Below are 18566 nucleotides of genomic sequence, written 5' to 3'. Positions count from 1 at the left end.
CCTGTCCATAATTCATCTCCGAATCAACATCACTAAGACGGATAATCCTGTCATCGTCACTTTGCTGTTCGTGGGATCATGCAGCGTGCAAATGGACTGCCGTATTTCCTACCTTACAACCCTTTGAAAGTACTTCATTGGCTGTGAAACACTTTGGGAGGTCCTGAGGTTGTGAAAGGTGCTATAGAAATTCAAGTCTCTCGTTTTATACTTGGATGCAATTTGTCCAAATCCAACAGATTTTAAGCATTTTTACCATATCGCCTCTCCTTCGACCCATAGACCTCAACCTCACAAAGGGTCAGGGATTTTCCACTTCCTGGGATGATGATATTCACATATTGACCCGCCATTCCTTTGCAGTCAAAAGACAATGTTGTTATATCTAAACTCGAGTTGATCGTTCCACATCTGAAAGAGAATAAATTGAGCACTATTAATCGCCAAATGCACTGGATTCCGGATTGTGAAGAAATCCATTCTCGGATGTGGGCGTTGCTGGCAAGGCCGGCATTTATTGCCCGTCCTGAGTTGCCCTGAGAAGGGGTGGTGGGTCTTCTTGAACCGCTGCAGTGCAGTTTGATACAAACTGAGGGCCTCGCTGGGCTGCTTCAGGGGGCAGTCAACCATGTTGGTATGGGACTGGAGTCACATGTAGGCCCAGGCCAGGTAAGGACGGCAGGTTTCCTTCCCTAAAGGACATTAGTGACCCTGTTGGGTTTTTATCCCAATCCGACAGTTAATGGTCACTTTTACTGATCCCAGCTTTTTACATCAATTTCAATTCAGATTCTCAAACTGACACGGAGGGATTTGAACTCACGGTCTCTGGATTATCAGACCAGGCCTCTGGCCTCAAAAGACTCCTGGTAACAAACCCTCTGGTGCAAAGAAAGGGAGCTTGGGGCAAAGTATATCAATAAAGTGGGCAGCACATTTTAGGAAGGATTTTAAAATTCACATCCTCATGTTCAGATCCCTCCATGGGCTCTCCCCTCCCTATCTCTGTAACCTCCTCCACTCCTACAACCCTTTGAGATCTCTGTGCTCCTCCAATTCTGGCCCCTTGACCATCCCCCAAATTTTAATCCCTCCACCATAGGCAGTGTGTGCTCAGCTGCCTGGGCCCTAAACTCTGGGACCTCCTCCTTAAACCTCTCCATCTCTCGACCATTCTCTCCTCTGTTAAAATCCTACCCACCTGTCCTATTATCTCCTAATGTGGCTCGATGTCAAATTTTGTTTGATAATCACTCCTGTGAAGCGCTTTAGGAGGTTTTACGATGTTAAAGGTGCACTATAAATGCAAGTTGTTGTTGTAATGGTTTTACAATGCATTTTTCCAGAGACAGGATCTCATGGAAGTTTACAATACAGATTCCAACTGAATGTTGTGTCCCATTCTTTGAGTTTCATGGATCGATCGATGTGAGAAAGGAGGGAGAGAGAAAATGGGAAACTACAGACAAGTTAGCCTGACATCAGTTGCAGGGAAGTGCTAGAATCTATTATTATGGACGTGGTAACAGGGCACTTAGAAAATAATAATAGGATTGGGCAGAGTCAATACGGATTTATGAAATGGAAATCATGCTTGCAAAATATGTAAGTTTCTTGAGGTTGTAACTAGCAGAATAGATAAGGGGGATCCAGTGGATGTGGGGTTTTTGGATTTTCAGAAGGCATTCGAGAAGGTGCCACACAAGAGGTTATTAGACAATATCAAAGCTCATGAGATTGGGGGTAATATACTAGCACGGATTGAGGAGTGGTTAATAGAAACATAGAAAACAGTGAGTAGGAATAAACGGGTCATTTTCAGGTTGGCAGGCTGTAACTCATAGTTGGATGCATTCGTACGACGGAAACCTCCGACCAGCATTTGCCCCCCATACTCGTCAATATATCAGTCAGGATTAAATTTCCTGAACAAAGATACAACACAAATGTACAGCTTTAAAAGTGCAGCGCTCGCTGCTGTATAGTTACAGTGGGTTGGAATTTCCGTTATTCTCCAGCGAGCTCCCGATGCGAATCTCCGCTCCTGACAGCCGTTCCGAGCAGCAGTCGGCTCTGTTTGTGATGTTTACTGTAGACACACGGTACGTGTCCTTTAAATCCACTCTCCACCACGGGTCATTCTGTATGGGGGTGTGTGTGCACGAATTCCCAGCCCACTGCGTGTCTGCATTGCCGTCAATGGCCCGAGAGGCACCTGCTGAGTGAGATGTGTCAGATTGGGTCGCAGTCCCCTTCAGTGCCACATTGTCCTCTGTGGAAAAACATAATGACATAAGAACATAAGAATTAGGAGCAGGAGTAGGCCATTTTTCCCCTTGAGCTCGCTCCACTCTTCAATAAGATCATATCTAATCTTCTGACATCAACTCCACCTTCCCGCACTATATAGATATCCCTTGATTCCCCGATAGTCCAAAAATTTATCTATCACAGCCTTGAATATACTCAACGATTGAACATCCACAGCCCTCCAGGGCAGAGAATATTAAAGATTCACAACTCTCTGAATTAACAAATTCCGTCTCAGGTCAGTCTTAAATGACCCACCCCTTATCCTGAGACTATGCCCCTAGTTCTTGACTCTGCAGCCAGGGGAAATAACCTCTCACCATCTACCCTGGCAATCTCCCTCAGAATCCTGTACAGTTCAATGAGATCACGTCTCGTTCTTCTAATCTCCAGAGAGCACAGGCCCATTCTATTCAACCATCATCATCATAGGCATTCCCTCGAAATCGAGGAAGACTTGCTTCCACTCTAAAAGTGAGTTCTTCGGTGACTGAACGGTGCAATACAGGAATTACAGTCTCTGGCACAGGTGGGACAGACAGTAGTTGAGGGAAGAGGTGGGTGGGACAGGTTTGCCGCACGCTCCTTCCGCTGCCTGCGCATGTTTTCTGTATGCTCTCGACGACGAGACTCGAGGTGCTCAGCCCCCTCTCGGATGCTCTTACTCTACTTATTCAATCGACTCAATCACTCCTCAAAGGACAAACCTCTCACCTCAGGTAACAATCAGATGAGCCTTCATTGCACTGCCTACAAGGCTTGTAAGCCCTGTCACTGATAAGGACACCAGAGGGGTGAAATTGCCCTGCACCCCAATTGGGAGTGGTAACCAACTGGGGCTGGGACTTTCTGCGCCCGCCGCGGGAGTCCCGCCATCATCACTGAGGGAGTGCTGCACTGTCAGAGGGGCAGTACTGAGGGAGTGCTGCATAGTCAGAGGGGCAGTGCTGAGGGAATGCTGCACTGTCAGAGGGACAGTACTGAGGGAGTGCCGCACTGTCAGAGGGGCAGTACTGAGGGAGTGCTGCACCATCAGAGGGGCAATACTGAGGGAGTGCTGCACCATCAGAGGGGCAGTACTGAGGGAGTGCGGAACTGTCAGGGGGCAGTACTGAGGGAGTGCCGCATTGTCAAAGAGCAGTACTGAGGGTGTGCCGCACTGTCAGCGGGGCAGTGCTCAGGGAGTGCTGCACTGCCGGAGGGGCAGTACTCAGTACCTGCTCTCTCAGGTGGAAGTAAAAAAACCCACGGCCACTATTCGAAGAGGAGCAGGAGAGTTCTCACTGATGCCCTGTCCTAAATTTATCTCCGAACCAACATTACGTAGAGCGATAATCCTGGTATCATCACTTTGCTGTTCGTGGGATCTGGCGTGCAAATGGGCTGCCGTATTTCCCACCTGATAACAAAGACAATCCTTTGAAAGTTCTTCATTGGCTGTGAAGCACTTTGGGAAGTACTGAGGTTGTGAAAGGCGCTATAGCAATGCAAGTCTCTCGTTTTATACTTGGCTGCAATTTGTCCAAATCCTACAGATTTTTAAGCATTTTTACCATATCGCCTTTCCTTCGACCCAGAGACCTCAACCTCACAAAGGGTCAGCAATTTTCCACTTCCTGGTATGATAATATTCACATATTGACCCTCCATTCCTTTGCAGTCAAAAGAGAATGTTCTTATATCTAAACTCGAGCCGATCGTTCCACATCTGAAAGAGAATAAATTAAGCACTATTAGTCGCCAAATGGACTGGAGTTCCGGATTGTGAAGAAAATCCATTCTCAGGACGTGGGCGTCGCTGGCAAGGTCGGCATTTATTGCCCATCCCGAGTTGCCCTGAGAAGGGATGGTGGGCCTTTTTGAACCGCTGCAGTGCAGTTTGATACAAACTGAGGGTCTCGCTGGGCCGCTTCAGTGGGCAGTTATCGTCAACCATGTTGGTGTGGGATTGGAGTCACATGTAGGCCCAGACCCGGTAAGGACGGCAGGTTTCCTTCCCTAAAGGACATTAGTGACCCAGTTGGGTTTTTATCCCAATCCGACAGTAAATGGTCACTTTTACTGACCTCAGCTTTTTATATCAATTTCAATTCAGATTCTCAAACTGACACGGAGGGATTTGAACTCACGGTCTCTGGATTATTAGTCCAGGCCTCTGGCCTCAAAGAACTCCTGGTAACAAATCTGGTGCAAATAAAGGGAGCTTGGGGAAAAATATTTCATTAAAGTGGTCCTAGAGGTCGGGATTTCGAGAGGTCCGGAGTTCGGAGGTCCGAGAGGTCGGGAGTTCAGAGGTCCGAGAGATCGGGATTTCGAGAGATTGGGAGTTCAGAGGTCCAAGTGGTCGGGAGTTCATTTTTCGAAGAGGTTGGGATTTCGAGCAGTTGGGAGTTCGAGAGGTTGATGAGTTCGATAGGCCACAGAGGTCGGTGAGGTGAGTTGCTAAGTAACTCTCTTTTCTCTATTTCTTTTCAGTGAGATTTTAAACTAGATAAGTCGAACTAGAGGGACGGCAGAGCAGCTCAGTCCTGTGGAGTGCACATCCTGCGCCATGTGGGAAGTCCTGGACGCTTTCCGCGGCCTGGACAACCATGTGTGCAGGAGGTGTCTCCAGCTTCAACTACTCGAACTCCGCGTTTCAGAGCTTGAGCAGCGGCTGGAATCAATACGATGCATCCGCGAGCTTGAGAGCTACGTGGATAGCACGTTTCAGGAGATGGTCACCCCGCAGCTTAAAAGTGTGCAGGTAGAGGGGAAGTGGGTGACCACCAGATGTAGTAATTGTGCTAGGTGTTGTGTCCTTACACACTACAGCAAATCAACATGAGGCACATATTGGAGACAAGATCACTCTGTGACCTGTACCTTTATTCACAGAACCAGGAAGTGATGACCCTGCGTGGGACCTCCCTTTATATACCTGGATGAACAGGTGAGGAGTGTCTCCCACAAGTTCACCCCCTGTGGTCAAGGTGTGCATTTCTTAGGTGTATATAATGTACAGTGTTGTTCCATGAAGGTTACAGTTGTGAAGGTTACAAGCATGACATCACCTCCCCCCCCCCAATGTCTTTGGGTCAAAGATTGAGTCTTTCAGGCGGTTGACGCTCTCTCGTGGAGCGCCACAGTTGGGGCTCTGGTTGTTGAGCCTCGACATGCGTCTTTGTCACCTGTGGTGATTCTGGCTCGTCCTGGCTGGCCGCAGGGACTGTGCATACTGCTGACGGTTCTTGTTGCTCGTTCACTGGCAGTGGTGTGGGCAGCATCTCATGATGTTCCTCAGGTTCCTCAGTGTCCATGCTGAACCTTTTTTTTACTTGGTCCAGATGCTTGCAGCATATCTGCCCATTGTTAAATCTGACCACTATGACTCTATTCCACTCTTTACCAATTACAGTACCTTCAAGCCACTTGGGCCCCACAGCGTGATTAAGAACAAATACCAGGTCATCGATTTCTATCCATCTCCCCTTTGAGTTACGGTCATGGCACTCATTTTGGGACTGGCGCTTACCCTCAACAATGTCTGACAGGACTGGATGAATGAGGGACAGCCGAGCTTTAAGTGTACGTTTCATGAGTAATTCCGCTGGCGGAACTCCTGTGAGCGAGTGCGGTCGGGACCTATAGGCCAGCAGGAGGCGTGATAGACGGTATTGAAGGGAGGGTCTTTGAATCCGGAGCATGCCTTGCTTTATGATTTGGACCGCACGTTCCGCCTGGCCATTGGAAGCCGGCTTGAACAGCGCTGCCCTGACATGTTTGATGCCATTACCCAACAGGAACTCCCGGAATTCATAGCTAGTGAAACACGGGCCGTTGTCGCTAACTAGAAAGGCCGGCAAGTCGTGGGTCGCAAAGACCGCACGCAGACTCTCCACTGTGGTGGATGTCGTGCACGAATTCAATATGATGCACTCGATCCATTTCGAGTACACATCAACGACAATGAGGAACATTTTTCCCATGAACGGGCCCGCGTAGTCTACGTGAATACGTGACCATGGCTTGGTGGACCAGGGCCACGGGCTGAGTGGGGCCTCCCTGGGGGCATTGCCCAGCTGGGCACACGTCGTGCACATGTGAACGCAGTGTTCCAGGTCTGCATCAATTCCCGGCCACGATACATGTGACCAGGCAATGGCCTTCATTAGCACAATGCCTGGGTGCTCGCTGTGGAGTTCCCTGATGAATGCTTCTCTTCCCTTCTGGGGCATGACTACCAGGCTGCCCCATAGTAGGCAGTCGGCTTGGATGGAGAGTTCATCCATCCGTCTGTGGAACGGTCTAACCTCTTCAGGGCATGCTCCATGTGCAGGTGCCCAATCCCCAGTCAGGACACATTTCTTAATTAGAGATAGGAAGGGATCTCTGTTTGTCTAGGTTTTGATCTGGTGGGCTGTGATGGGGGAGCCTGCACTGTCAAAGGCATCGACAGCCATGACCATCTCCACACTTTAGCCAGCTGCCCCCTCAGTGGTGGTCAGTGGAAGCCTGTTGAGCGCGTCAGCGCAGTTTTCAGTGCCTGGCCAGTGCCATATGGTGTAGTCATATGTAACCATCGTGAGAGCCCATTGCTGTATGCGAGCTGACGCATTGGCTTTGACAGGTTTGCAGTCAGACAACAGGGATGTTAATAGCTTGTGGTCCGTTTCTAACTCGAACCTTCTGCCAAAAAGGTACCGGTGCATCTTTTTCACCCCGTAGACACATGCGAGTGCCTCCTTTTCAACCATCCCATACCCACTTTCTGCTTGGGAGAGCGACCTGGAGGCATAAGCCACAGGTTGGAGTTGGCCCTCATCATTACTCTGTTGCAACACGCACCCAACCCCATAGGATGATGCATCGCATGTCAAAACTAATTTCTTGCAGTGGTCGTACTGGGTCAATAACTTATTAGAACAAAGCAGGTTCCGCGCCCGATTGAAAGCCCGTTCCTGACAGTCCCCCAAAACCAATCACAACCCTTACGCAGGAGCACGTGCAGCGGCTCCAACAATGTACTTAAGTTTGGCAGAAAGTTCCTGAAACAGTTCAATAGTCCCAGAAATGAACGCAACTCTGATGTGTTGCCGGGACTGGGCGCGCGACGGATCGCCTTCGTTTTGGATTCGGTAGGCCGGATCCCGTCTGCCGCAACCCTCCTGCCCAAAAACTCAACCTCTGGAGTCAAAAACACACACTTGGACTTCTTTAGTCACAGGCCTACCCAGTCCAGTTGGCGTTGCACCTCCTCCAGGTTGTGGAGATGTTCCTCGGTGTCTCGACCTCTGATAAGGATGTCGTCCTGAAATACGATTGTTCCGGGGATGGATTTGAGCAGGCTTTCCATATTCCTCTGAAAGATAGCGCCTGCTGAACGAATGCCAAACGGACACCTGTTGTAGACAAACAGCCCCTTGTGCGTGGTGATGGTGGTCAGTAGCTTGGATTCTTCGGCCAGTTCCTGGGTCATGTAGGCCGAAGTGAGGTCCAACTTGGTGAACAGCTTGCCACCTGCCAGTGTGGCAAAAAGATCCTCCGCTCTCGGAAGCGGGTATTGGTCCTGAAGGGACACTCGGTTGATGGTGGCCTTGTAGTCGCCACAGATCCTGACCGAGCCATCAATTTTTAGAACAGGGACGATGGGGCTTGCTCAGTCGCTGAATTCAATGCGCGAAATTATGCCCTCTCTTAGCAACCTGTCCAACTCACTCTCAATTTTCTCCCGCATCACATACGGCACAGCTCTGGCTTTGTGGTGCACTAGTGTGGCATCCAGGGTGATGCGTATCGCCACTTTGGTGCCTTTGAAAGTCCCGACGCCATGTTGAAATAATGACTCGAACTTTTGTAGGACCTGTGAGCATGAACTTCGCTCCACAGATGAAATGGCGTGCACATCCCCCCACTTCCAGTTCATCTCGGCTAGCCAGCTCCTCCCCAAAAGCATGGGACCATTTCCCGGGACAATCCAGAGTGGCAGCCGGTTCTGGGATCCATTATGTGTGACCACCAACATTGCACTGCCTAGCACTGGGATGATCTGTTTGGTGTACATCCATAATTGCGTGTCAATGCGTTCAAGTTTGGGTCTGCTAGCTCTGAGTGGTCAGTTTCACGAATTGTTGGACACTCGTAAGTGACTGGCTGGCTCCTGTGTCCAGCTCCATGCGTACCGGGATGTCATTTAACAGTACTCTCATCATCATAGGTGGCGTTCTTGTGTATGAGCTGTGGATGTTTGCCACCTGAACCCGCTGAACTTCAGCGTCCATTGCTGTGTCCCAGGCATACCCCTGCCTTGCATCCGCTTCGTAAACCAGCCTCGCTGCGGGCTTCCTGCACATCCTGGCTAAATGTCCACTCAAGTCTCAATTACTGCAAATGAATTGTTGAAACCTGCAGGTCTTCACAGCATGTTTGCCCCCGTACCTCCAGCATGAGCAGAGATTGTTGTGAACAAAAGAGCTGTTACCAGGCATTCCTCTCTGATTGTCTCTTTGATTACGCTTGAGCACTCTGTTTGTGGGTGTCAATGGCCCCATCCCGGGATGTATTGTCCCTTGTGATGGTGTAAATGTCCGTTCAACCTGCCATTGCCTCTGTTGAGGACACCCTAGAGTCTGTTACTGCCTGGTTGGTGTCGAACTGCCCTTGCCTGCCTGCGGGGTTCTGAGTCGCATTTACCATGTTAACTCCCTGCTCCATCGCCACGTTGGGAGCAGAGTTGTGTGCGTATATGATCTTGGTTTCCTCCTCCCCTGCCATGAAGGTTTGAGCCATCAATGCCGCTGCTTCCACGGTCAAGTCCTTGGTCTCAATTAGCTTCCTAAAAATCTCGGCATGACCAATGCCCTCAATGAAGAAATCTTGTAACATCTCCCCCCTGCAGGCGTCTGTGAACTTACAGAGGCTGGCCAAGCGCCGAAGGTCCGCAACGAAGTCCGGTATGCTCTGCCCTTCCAGACGTCGGTGCGTATACAATCGGTGTCGAGCCATGTGTATACTATTCACCGGTTTAGGGTGCTCATCAATCAGTTTGCTGAGCTCCTTGAAGGTCTTGTCCGCCGGCTTCTCAGGTGCGAGCAGGTCTTTCATCAGCGTGAACGTCTTAGGTCCACAGCTGGTCAGTAGATGCGCCCTCCGCTTGTCAGCCGCTGCTGCTCCCAGCCAGTCCTTCGTGACAAAACTCTGCTGGAGCTTCTCGACGAAATCGTCCCAGTCCTCACCAACACAATACCGTTCCTCCATGCTACCGGTGTCCATTCTCTTGAATCGCTGATTTCCGTTTCTCGTCGCCAAATGTTGTGTCCTTACACACTACAGCAAATCAACACGAGGCACATACTGGAGACAAGGTTACTCTGTGACTTGTACCTTTATTTAAAGGACCAAGAAGTGATGACCCTGGGTGGGACCTCCCTGTATATACCTGAATGACCAGGTGAGGCATGTCTCCCACAAGTTAACCCCCTATGGTCAAGGTGTGCATTTCTCAGGTGTATACAGTGTACTGTATTGTTACATAAAGGTATCAGTTATGTGGAGGTTACAAACATGACACTCGGCATATAGTGCAGGAGTCCCTGCCGTGAGTCTATCGCGCTTTCAAACCGATGTTCTAAGCATCGGTGAGGGCGATGGTGCCTCAGAGGAGTGCAGCCAGAGCCAATTACAACGCAACACGGGTGACACAGCTGCACAGAGGGGAGGGACGAAAAATAAAAGGGTTCTAGTGATAGGGGATTCTATAGTTAGGGGAACAGACAGGCGTTTCTGTGGCGGTAGACGTGACTCCAGAATGGCATGGTGCCTCCCTGGTGCTCGGGGCAAGGATGTCATAGAGCGGACACAGGGCATTCTGGGGGGAAGAGGGTGTGGTCCATATAGGGACCAACAACATAGGTAAAAAGAGAGATGAGGTCCTACAGGCAGAATTCAGGGAGCTTGGAAGAAAATGAATGGGTAGGGCCTCAAATGTGTAATCTCCGGGTGACTACCAGTGCCACGTGCTAGAGAGGATGAACACGTGGCTGGAAAGTTGGTGCAGGAGAGGGGCTTTAAATTCTTGAGACATTGGGACCGCTTCTCGGGGAGATGGGACCTGTACACACTGGACGGGTTGCACCTCAACAGCAGGGGGACCAATATCCTCGCGGGGAGTTTTGCTCGTGCTGCTGGGGAGACTTTAAACTAGCTTGGCAGGGGGATGGGAACCTGAGAACAAATTCAATTGGGAAGGAAGTAAAGCAGAAATTGGATAGTAAGAATTTAGAAAGCGAATCTGTAAGACAGAGGAAACAAGGGTTCGTAAGTAGTAAGCAAGGAGGTCTTCCTGTGCTAAATGGTATATAGTTTAATGCGCCGCCTGAGAAAAAGAGTGTTTGAAGACCAGGCCCTCAAAACTGCCACCAAGCTCATGGTCTACAGGGCTGCAGTAATACCTGCCCTCTTGTATGGCTCAGAGACATGGACCATGTACAGTAGACAACTCAAGTTGCTGGAGAAATATCACCAGCGATGTCTCTGCAAGATCCTACAAATCCTCTGGGAGATCAGGCACACCAACATCAGCGTCCTCATTCAGGCTAACATCCCCAGCATTGAAGCACTGACAACACTCGATCAGCTCCACTGGGCAGGCCACATAGTCTGTGTGCCAGACACAAGACTCCTAAATCAAGTGCTCTACTCTGAGCTCCTTCACGGCAAACGAGCTAAAGGTGGGCTGCGGAAACGCTACAAGGACACCCTCAAAGCCTCCCTGATAAAGTGCAATATCCCCACTGACACATGAGAGTCCCTGGACTAAGACTGCCCTAAGTGGAGGAAGTGCATCTGAGAGGGCGCTGAGCACCTCGAGTCTCAACGCCGAAAGCATGCAGAAAACAAGCGCAGGCAGCGGAAAGAGCGTGCGGCAAACCAGTCCCACCCACCCCTTCCCTCAACGACGATCTGTCCCACCTGTGACAGAGTCTGTGGCTCTCGTATTGGACTGTTCAGCCACCAAAGAACTCACTTCAAAAATGGAAGCAAGTGTTCCTCGATTCTAAAGGACTGCCTATGATGATGAGAATGATGATAGTTTAATGCAAGGAGTATAGCGAATAAGGCAGAGGAGCTAAGAGCACAGGTAGATACTTGAGAGGATGACATTATAGCCATTACGGAAACATGGCTGAAAGAGGGGCAGGTTTGGCAGATCAATATACCTGGTTACAGGATTTTTAGGCAAGACAGAGAGTGGATTAAAAAGGGGCGGGGGTGTCGCAGTACTGATTAAAGAAACTATTACAGCGGTGAGGAGGGATGATATATTAGAGGGATCATCAAATGAGACCACATGGGTCGAATTGAAAAATAAAAAAGGGACGATCACACTGCTGGGCATGTATTATAGATGCCCCCCCCAAACAGTGGGAGGGAGATAGAGGAGCAAATATGGAGGCAAATTGCTGTGAAGTCCAAAAACCAGAGGGTAGTAATAGTCGGGGATTTTACTATCCAAATATTGATTGGGACAAATATAGTGTGAAGACTATAGAGGGTGTGGAATTCTTAAAATGCATTCCAGAGAACATTTTTAGTCAGTATGTAACAAGCCCTATACAAGAGGGGGCAGGTTTGGATTTAGTTTTGGGGAATGAAACTGGGCAGGTTGAAGGGCTATTAGTGGGAGAGCACTTGGGTGCCAGTGACCATAATTCAGTCAGATTCGTTCGTTATGGATAAGGACAAGGATAAGCCTGGAATAAAAGTCCCAAATTGTGGAAAAGCTAATTTTGCTAAGTTAAGGAGTGATTTGGCCACAGTGGACTGGAAACAGCTACTTGTGGTTAAATCAGTGTTGGATCATTCAAAGAGGAGATCCAAAAGCTCAGGTCAAACATGTGCCCTTAAAGAAAAAGTGTGCGACTAATAATTCTAGAGCTCCCTGGATGCCGAGGGACTTACAGGGGAGGATAAAGAAAAAAAGGGAAGCTTATGTCATATAGCAACGGCTAAATACTTTAGAATCTTTGGAGAAATATAGAAAGTTAAGTGCAAAATTAAAAAGGATATTAGGAATGTTAAGAGAGAGCACGAAAAATTCTTGACTAGTAAAATTAAGGAAAACCCAAAGATGTTCTATAAATATATTAAGAGTAAGAGGGTAACAAAGGAAAGGGTAGGGTCTATTAGAGACCATGAGAGTAATAGAAACATAGAAAATAGGTGCAGGAGTAGGCCATTCGGCCCTTCTAGCCTGCACCGCCATTCAATGAGTTCACAGCTGAACATGCAACTTCAGTACCCCATTCCTGCTTTCTCGCCATACCCCTTGATCCCACGAGGGAGTAAGGACTACATCTAACTCCTTTTTGAATATATTTAGTGAATTGGCCTCAACAACATTCTGTGGTAGAGAACTCCACAGGTTCACCACTCTCTGGGTGAAGAAGTTTCTCCTCATCTCGGTCCTAAATGGCTTACCCCTTATCCTTAGACTGTGACCCCTGGTTCTGGACTTGCCCAACATTGGGAACATTCTTCCTGCATCTAACCTGTCTGAACCCATCAGAATTTTAAACGTTTCAATGAGGTCCCCTCTCATTCTTCTGAACTCCAGTGAATACAAGCCCAGTTGATCCAGTCTTTCTTGATAGGTCAGTCCCGCCATCCCGGGAATCAGTCTGGTGAACCTTCGCTGCACTCCCTCAATTGCAAGAAAATGTCCTTCCTCAAGTTAGGAGACCAAAACTGTACACAATACTCCAGGTGTGGCCTCACCAAGGCCCTGTACTCAAATCCCCTCGCTATGAAGGCCAACATGCCATTTGCTTTCTTAACCGCCTGCTGTACCTGCATGCCAACCTTCAATGACTGATGTACCATGACACCCAGGTCTCTTTGCACCTCCCCTTTTCCTCATCTGTCACCATTCAGATAATAGTCTGTCTCTCTGTTTTTACCACCAAAGTGGATAACCTCACATTTATCCACATCATACTTCATCTGCCATGCATTTGCCCACTCACCTAACCTATCCAAGTCACTCTGCAGCTTCATAGCATCCTCCTCGCAGCTCACATTGCCACCTAACTTAGTGTCATCCGCAAATTTGGAGATACATTTAATCCCCTCGTCTAAATCATTAATGTACAGAAACTTGCGGTACCCCACTAGTGACTGCCTGCCATTCTGAAAAGTACCCATTTACTCCTACTCTTTGTTTCCTGTCTGACAACCAGTTCTAAATCCACGTCAGCACACTACCCCCAATCCCATGTGCTTTAACTTTGCACATTAATCTCTTGTGTGGGACCTTGTCGAAAGCCTTCTGAAAGTCCAAATATACCACATCAACTGGTTCTCCCTTGTGCACTCTACTGGAAACATCCTCAAAAAATTCCAGAAGATTTGTCAAGCATGATTTCCCTTTCACAAATCCATGCTGACTTGGACTTATCATGTCACCTCTTTCCAAATGCGCTGCTATGACATCCTTAATAAATGATTCCATCATTTTACCCACTACTGAGGTCAGGCTGACCGGTCTATAATACCCTGTTTTCTCTCACCCTCCTTTTTTAAAAAGTGGGGTTACATTGGAACTGATCCAGAGTCAATGGAATGTTGGAAAATGACTGTCAATGCATCCGCTATTTCCAAGGCTACCTCCTTAAGTACTCTGGGATGCAGTCCATCAGGCCCTGGGGATTTATCGGCCTTCAATCCCATCAATTTCCCCAACACAATTTCCCGACTAATAAGGATTTCCCTCAGTTCCTCCTCCTTACTAGACCCTCTGACCCCTTTTATATCCAGAAGGTTGTTTGTGTCCTCCTTAGTGAATACCGAACCAAAATACTTGTTCAATTGGTCTGCCATTTCTTTGTTCCCCGTTATGACTTCCCCTGATTCTGACTGCAGGGGACCTACGTTTGCCTTTACTAACCTTTTTCTCTTTACATATCTATAGAAACTTTTGCAATCCGTCCTAATGTTCGCTGCAAGGTTCTTCTCGTACTCCATTTTCCCTGTCCTAATCAAACCCTTTGTCCTCCTCTCCTGAGTTCTAATTAATCTTTGTGTGGAGGCGGAAGATGTTGGTAAGGTTCTTAATTAATACTTTGCATCTGCTTGGATGATGTGGAATCGGTATGGGTGGAGCTGCGAAATACCAAAGGGCAGAAAACGCGAGTGTGAGTTGTGTCCAGACCAACAAACAGTAATAGTGAGGTTGGGGGCAGCATCAAACAGGAGATTAGGGATGCGTGCAATAAAGGCAGTTATCATGGGCGATTGATTGGGCTAACCAAACTGGTAGCAATACGGTGGAGGAGGATTTCCTGGAGTGTATTAGGGATGGTTTTCCAGACCAATATGTCGAGGAACCAACTAGAGAGCTGGCCATCCTAGGCTGGGTGATGTGTAATGAGAAAGGATTAATTTGCAATCTTGTTGTGCGAGGCCCCTTGGGGAAGAGTGACCATAATATGGTAGAATTCTTTATTAAGATGGAGAGTGACACAGTTAATTCAGAGACGAGGGTACTGAACTTAAGAAAAGGTAACTTTGATGGTATGAGACAAATTGTCTAGAATAGACTGGCAAATGATACTTAAAGGGTTGACGGTGGATAAGCGATGGCAAACATTTAAAGATCACATGGATGAACTTCAACAAGTGTACATCCCTGTCTGGAGTGAAATATAAAACAGAGAAGGTGGCTCAACCGTGGCTAACAAGGGAAATTAAGGATAGTGTTAAATCCAAGGAAGAGACATATAAATTGCCAGGACAAGTAGCAAACCTGAGGACTGGGAGAAATTTAGAATTCAGCAGAGGAGGACAAAGGGTTTAATTAGGAGGGGGGAAATAGAGTATGAGAGGAAGCTTGCCGGGAACATAAAAACTGACTGCAAAAGCTTCGATAGATGTGAAGAGAAAAAGATTAGTGAATGCAAATGTAGGTCCCTTGCAGTCAGATTCAGGTCAATTTATAATGGGGAACAAAGAAATGGCAGACCAGTTGAACAAATACTTTGGTTCTGTCTTCACGAAGGAAGACACAAATAACCTTTCGGAAATACTAGTGGACCGAGGATCTTGTGAGAAGGAGGTACTGAAGGAAATCCTTATTGAGCGGGAAATTGTGTTCGGGAAATTTACGGAATTGAAAGCCGATAAATCCCCAGGGCCTGATAATCTGCATCCCAGACTACTTAAGGAAGTAGCCCGAGAAATAGTGGATGCATTGGTGATCATTTCCCAACAATTGACTCTGGATCAGTTCCTATGGACTGGAGGGTAGCTAATGTAACACCACTTTTTAAAAAAGGAGGGAGAGAGCAAACGGGTAATTATAGACCGGTTGCCTGACATTAGTAATGGCGAAAATGTTGGAAACAATTATTAAAGATGAAATAACAGCACATTTATAAAGCAGTGACAGGATCGGTCCAAGTCAGCATGGATTTATGAAAGGGAAATCATGCTTGACAAATCTTCTGTAATTTTTTGAGGATGTAACTAGGAGAGTGGACAAGGGAGAACCAGTGGACGTGGTGTATTTGGACTTGCAAAAGGCTTTTGACAAGGTCCCACACAAGAGATTGATGTGCAAAATTAAAGCACATGGTATTGGGGGTAATAACGTGGATAGAGAACCGGTTGGCAGACAGGAAGCAGAGAGTTGGGATTAACGGGTCCTTTTCAGAATGGCAGGCGGTGACTAGTGGGGTGCTGCAGGGCTCAGTGCTGGGATCCCAGCTCTTTACGATATACATCAATGATTTAGATGAAGGAATTGAGTGTATTATCTCCAAGTTTGCACATGACACTAAGCTGGGTGGCTGGGTGAGCTGTGCGGAGGATGCTAAGAGGCTGCAGGGTGACTTGGACAGGTTAGGTGAGTGGGCAAATGCATGGCAGATGCAGTATAATGTGGATAAATGTGAGGTTATCCACTTTGGGGGCAAAAACACGAAGGCAGAATATTATCTGAATGGCGGCAGATTAGGAAAAGGGGAGGTGCAACGAGACCTGGGTGTCATGGTACATCAGTCATTGAAAGTTTGCATGCAGTTACAGCAGGCAGTGAAGAAGGAAAATGGTATGTTGGCCTTCATAGCTAGGGGATTTGAGTATAGGAGCAGGGAGGTCTTACTGCAGTTGTACAGAGTCTTGATAAGGCCTCACCTGGAATATTGTGTTCAGTTTTGGTCTCCTAATCTGAGGATGAACGTTCTTGCTATTGAGGGAGTGCAGCAAACGTTCAACAGACTGATTCCCGGGATGGCTGGACTGACACATGAGGAGAGACTGGATCGACTGGACCTGTATTCACTGGAGTTTAGAAGGATGAGAGGGGATCTCATAGAAATTTATAAAATTCTGACGGGACTGGACAGGTTAGATGCAGGAAAAATGTTCCCAATGTTGGTGAAGTCCAGAACCGGGGGACACAGTCGAAGGATAAGGGGTAAGCCATTTAGGACTGAGATGAGCAGAAACGTCTTCACTCAGAGAGTTGTTAACCTGTGGAATTCCCTACCACAGAGAGTTGTTGATGCCAGTTCATTGGATATATTCAAGAGGGAGTTAGAAATGGCCCTTACGGCTAAAGGGATCAAGGGGTATGGAGAGAAAGCAGGAAAGATGTACTGAGGTGAATGATCAGCCATGATCTTATTGATTGGTGGTGCAGGCTCGAAGGGCTGAATGGCCTACTCCTGCACCTATTTTCTATGTTTCTATGCTTTCACAAAGGAAAGGGGCAATGCAGATACTGCTGCCGAGGTGGAGTGTCTCAATGAAATAAACATAGTGAGTGAGGAAGTATTCAGGGGTTTAGCAGCTTTGAAAGTAGATAAGTCCCCAGGCCCAGATGAAATGCATCCCAGGCTGTTGAGCAAAGTAAAAGAGGAAATAGCAGAGGCCTTGACCATCATTTTCCAGTCCTCTTTGGATTTGGGCATGGTGCCGGAGGATTGGAGGATTGCTCATGTCGTACCCTTGTTTAAGAAGGGAGAAAGGGATAGGCCGAGTAATTACAGGCCTGTCAGCCTAATCTCAGTGGTGGGGAAATTATTGGAAAAAATCCTGAAAGACAGGATAAATCTACATTTGGAAAGACAAGGATTAATTTGGGACAGTCAGCACGGATTTGTTAAGAGAAGTTCGTGTTTGTCTAAACATTGAATTTTTTGAGGAGGTAACCAAGAGGATCGATGAGGGTAGTGCGTACGATGTAGTGTATATGGACTTTAGCAAAGCTTTTGATAAGGTCCCACTGGTCACGAAGGTTAAAGCCCATGGGATACAGGGCAAAGTGGCAAGTTGAGGCTCCAAAATTGACTTAGAGGTAGGAAGCAAAGGGTAATGGTTGATGAATGTTTTTGTGACTGGAAGGATGTTGCCAGTGGTGTCCTGCAGGGCTCAGTACTGGGTCCCTGGCTTTTAGTGATGATATATCAACGATTTAGATTTGAATATAGGGAGTATGATTAATAAATTCGGAGACAAAACTAAAATTGGCTGTGTGGTTGATAATGAAGAGGAAAATCATGGGCTGCAGGAAGATATCTGCTGGTCAGGTGGGCAGAGCAGTGGCAAATAGAATTTAATTCAGAGAAGTGTGAGGTAATGCACTTTGGGAGGGCAAGTAAGGAAAGGATATACACAGTAAGCGGTAGGCCACTTAATAGTGCAGATGAACAAAGGGACCTTGGAGTGTTTGTGCACAGATCCCTGAAAGTAGCTGGCCAGGTGGTTAAGAAGGCATACGGAATGCTTACCTTTATTGGCCGAGTCATAGAATATAAGAGCAGGGAGGTTATGATTAAATTGTATAATATTTTGGTTAGGCCACAGCTGGAGTACTGGGTGCAGTTCTGGTCGCCTTATTATAGAAAGGATATGATTGCACTAGAGAGGGTGCAGAGGAGATTTACTAGGATGCTGCCTGGAATGGAGAATTTTAGTTATGAGGACAGATTGGATAGGCTGGGTTTGTTCTCATTGGAACAGAGGAGATTGAGAGGAGACCTCATTGAGGTGTACAAAATATTGTGGAGCCTGGACATAGTGGATAGCAAAGGCCTATTTCCATTGGTGGAGAGGTCTATTACGAGGGGGCATAGCTTTAAGGTGGTTGGTGGAAGGTTTAGAGGGGATTTGAGGGGGGGACTTCTTTAAGCACAAGGTTGTGGGGATTTGGAACTCACTGCCTTGAAGAGTGGTGGATGCAGAAACCCTCAGGACTTTTAAGAGATGGTTGGATGGGC

At 47.5% G+C, this 18566-nt stretch overlaps 1 protein-coding gene across 10 annotated transcripts in view; it reads right to left on the bottom strand.

Annotated features, from left to right (window-relative positions):
• The window catches only part of LOC139254651 (uncharacterized), a 228861-nt gene that overhangs the window by 25665 nt on the left and 184630 nt on the right, over window positions 1–18566 (bottom strand). For 9 of the 10 annotated variants that reach the window (XM_070873776.1, XM_070873775.1, XM_070873774.1 and 6 more), the window contains 3 exons: window positions 3864–4018; window positions 1990–2272; window positions 257–411 (listed from right to left, as the gene is read on the bottom strand). In XM_070873776.1, coding sequence (XP_070729877.1) covers window positions 257–411; window positions 1990–2272; window positions 3864–4018 — 593 coding nt within the window. The remainder of the gene's footprint in view (window positions 1–256; window positions 412–1989; window positions 2273–3863; window positions 4019–18566) is intronic. The other variant, XM_070873781.1, reaches the window with a different exon arrangement.

This window comes from Pristiophorus japonicus, unplaced genomic scaffold, assembly GCF_044704955.1.
Source record: "Pristiophorus japonicus isolate sPriJap1 unplaced genomic scaffold, sPriJap1.hap1 HAP1_SCAFFOLD_567, whole genome shotgun sequence".
Classification (NCBI taxonomy): domain Eukaryota; kingdom Metazoa; phylum Chordata; class Chondrichthyes; family Pristiophoridae; genus Pristiophorus; species Pristiophorus japonicus.
The sequence above is the reverse complement of the archived record's forward strand: the minus strand, read 5'-3'. Positions and strand labels throughout refer to the sequence as shown.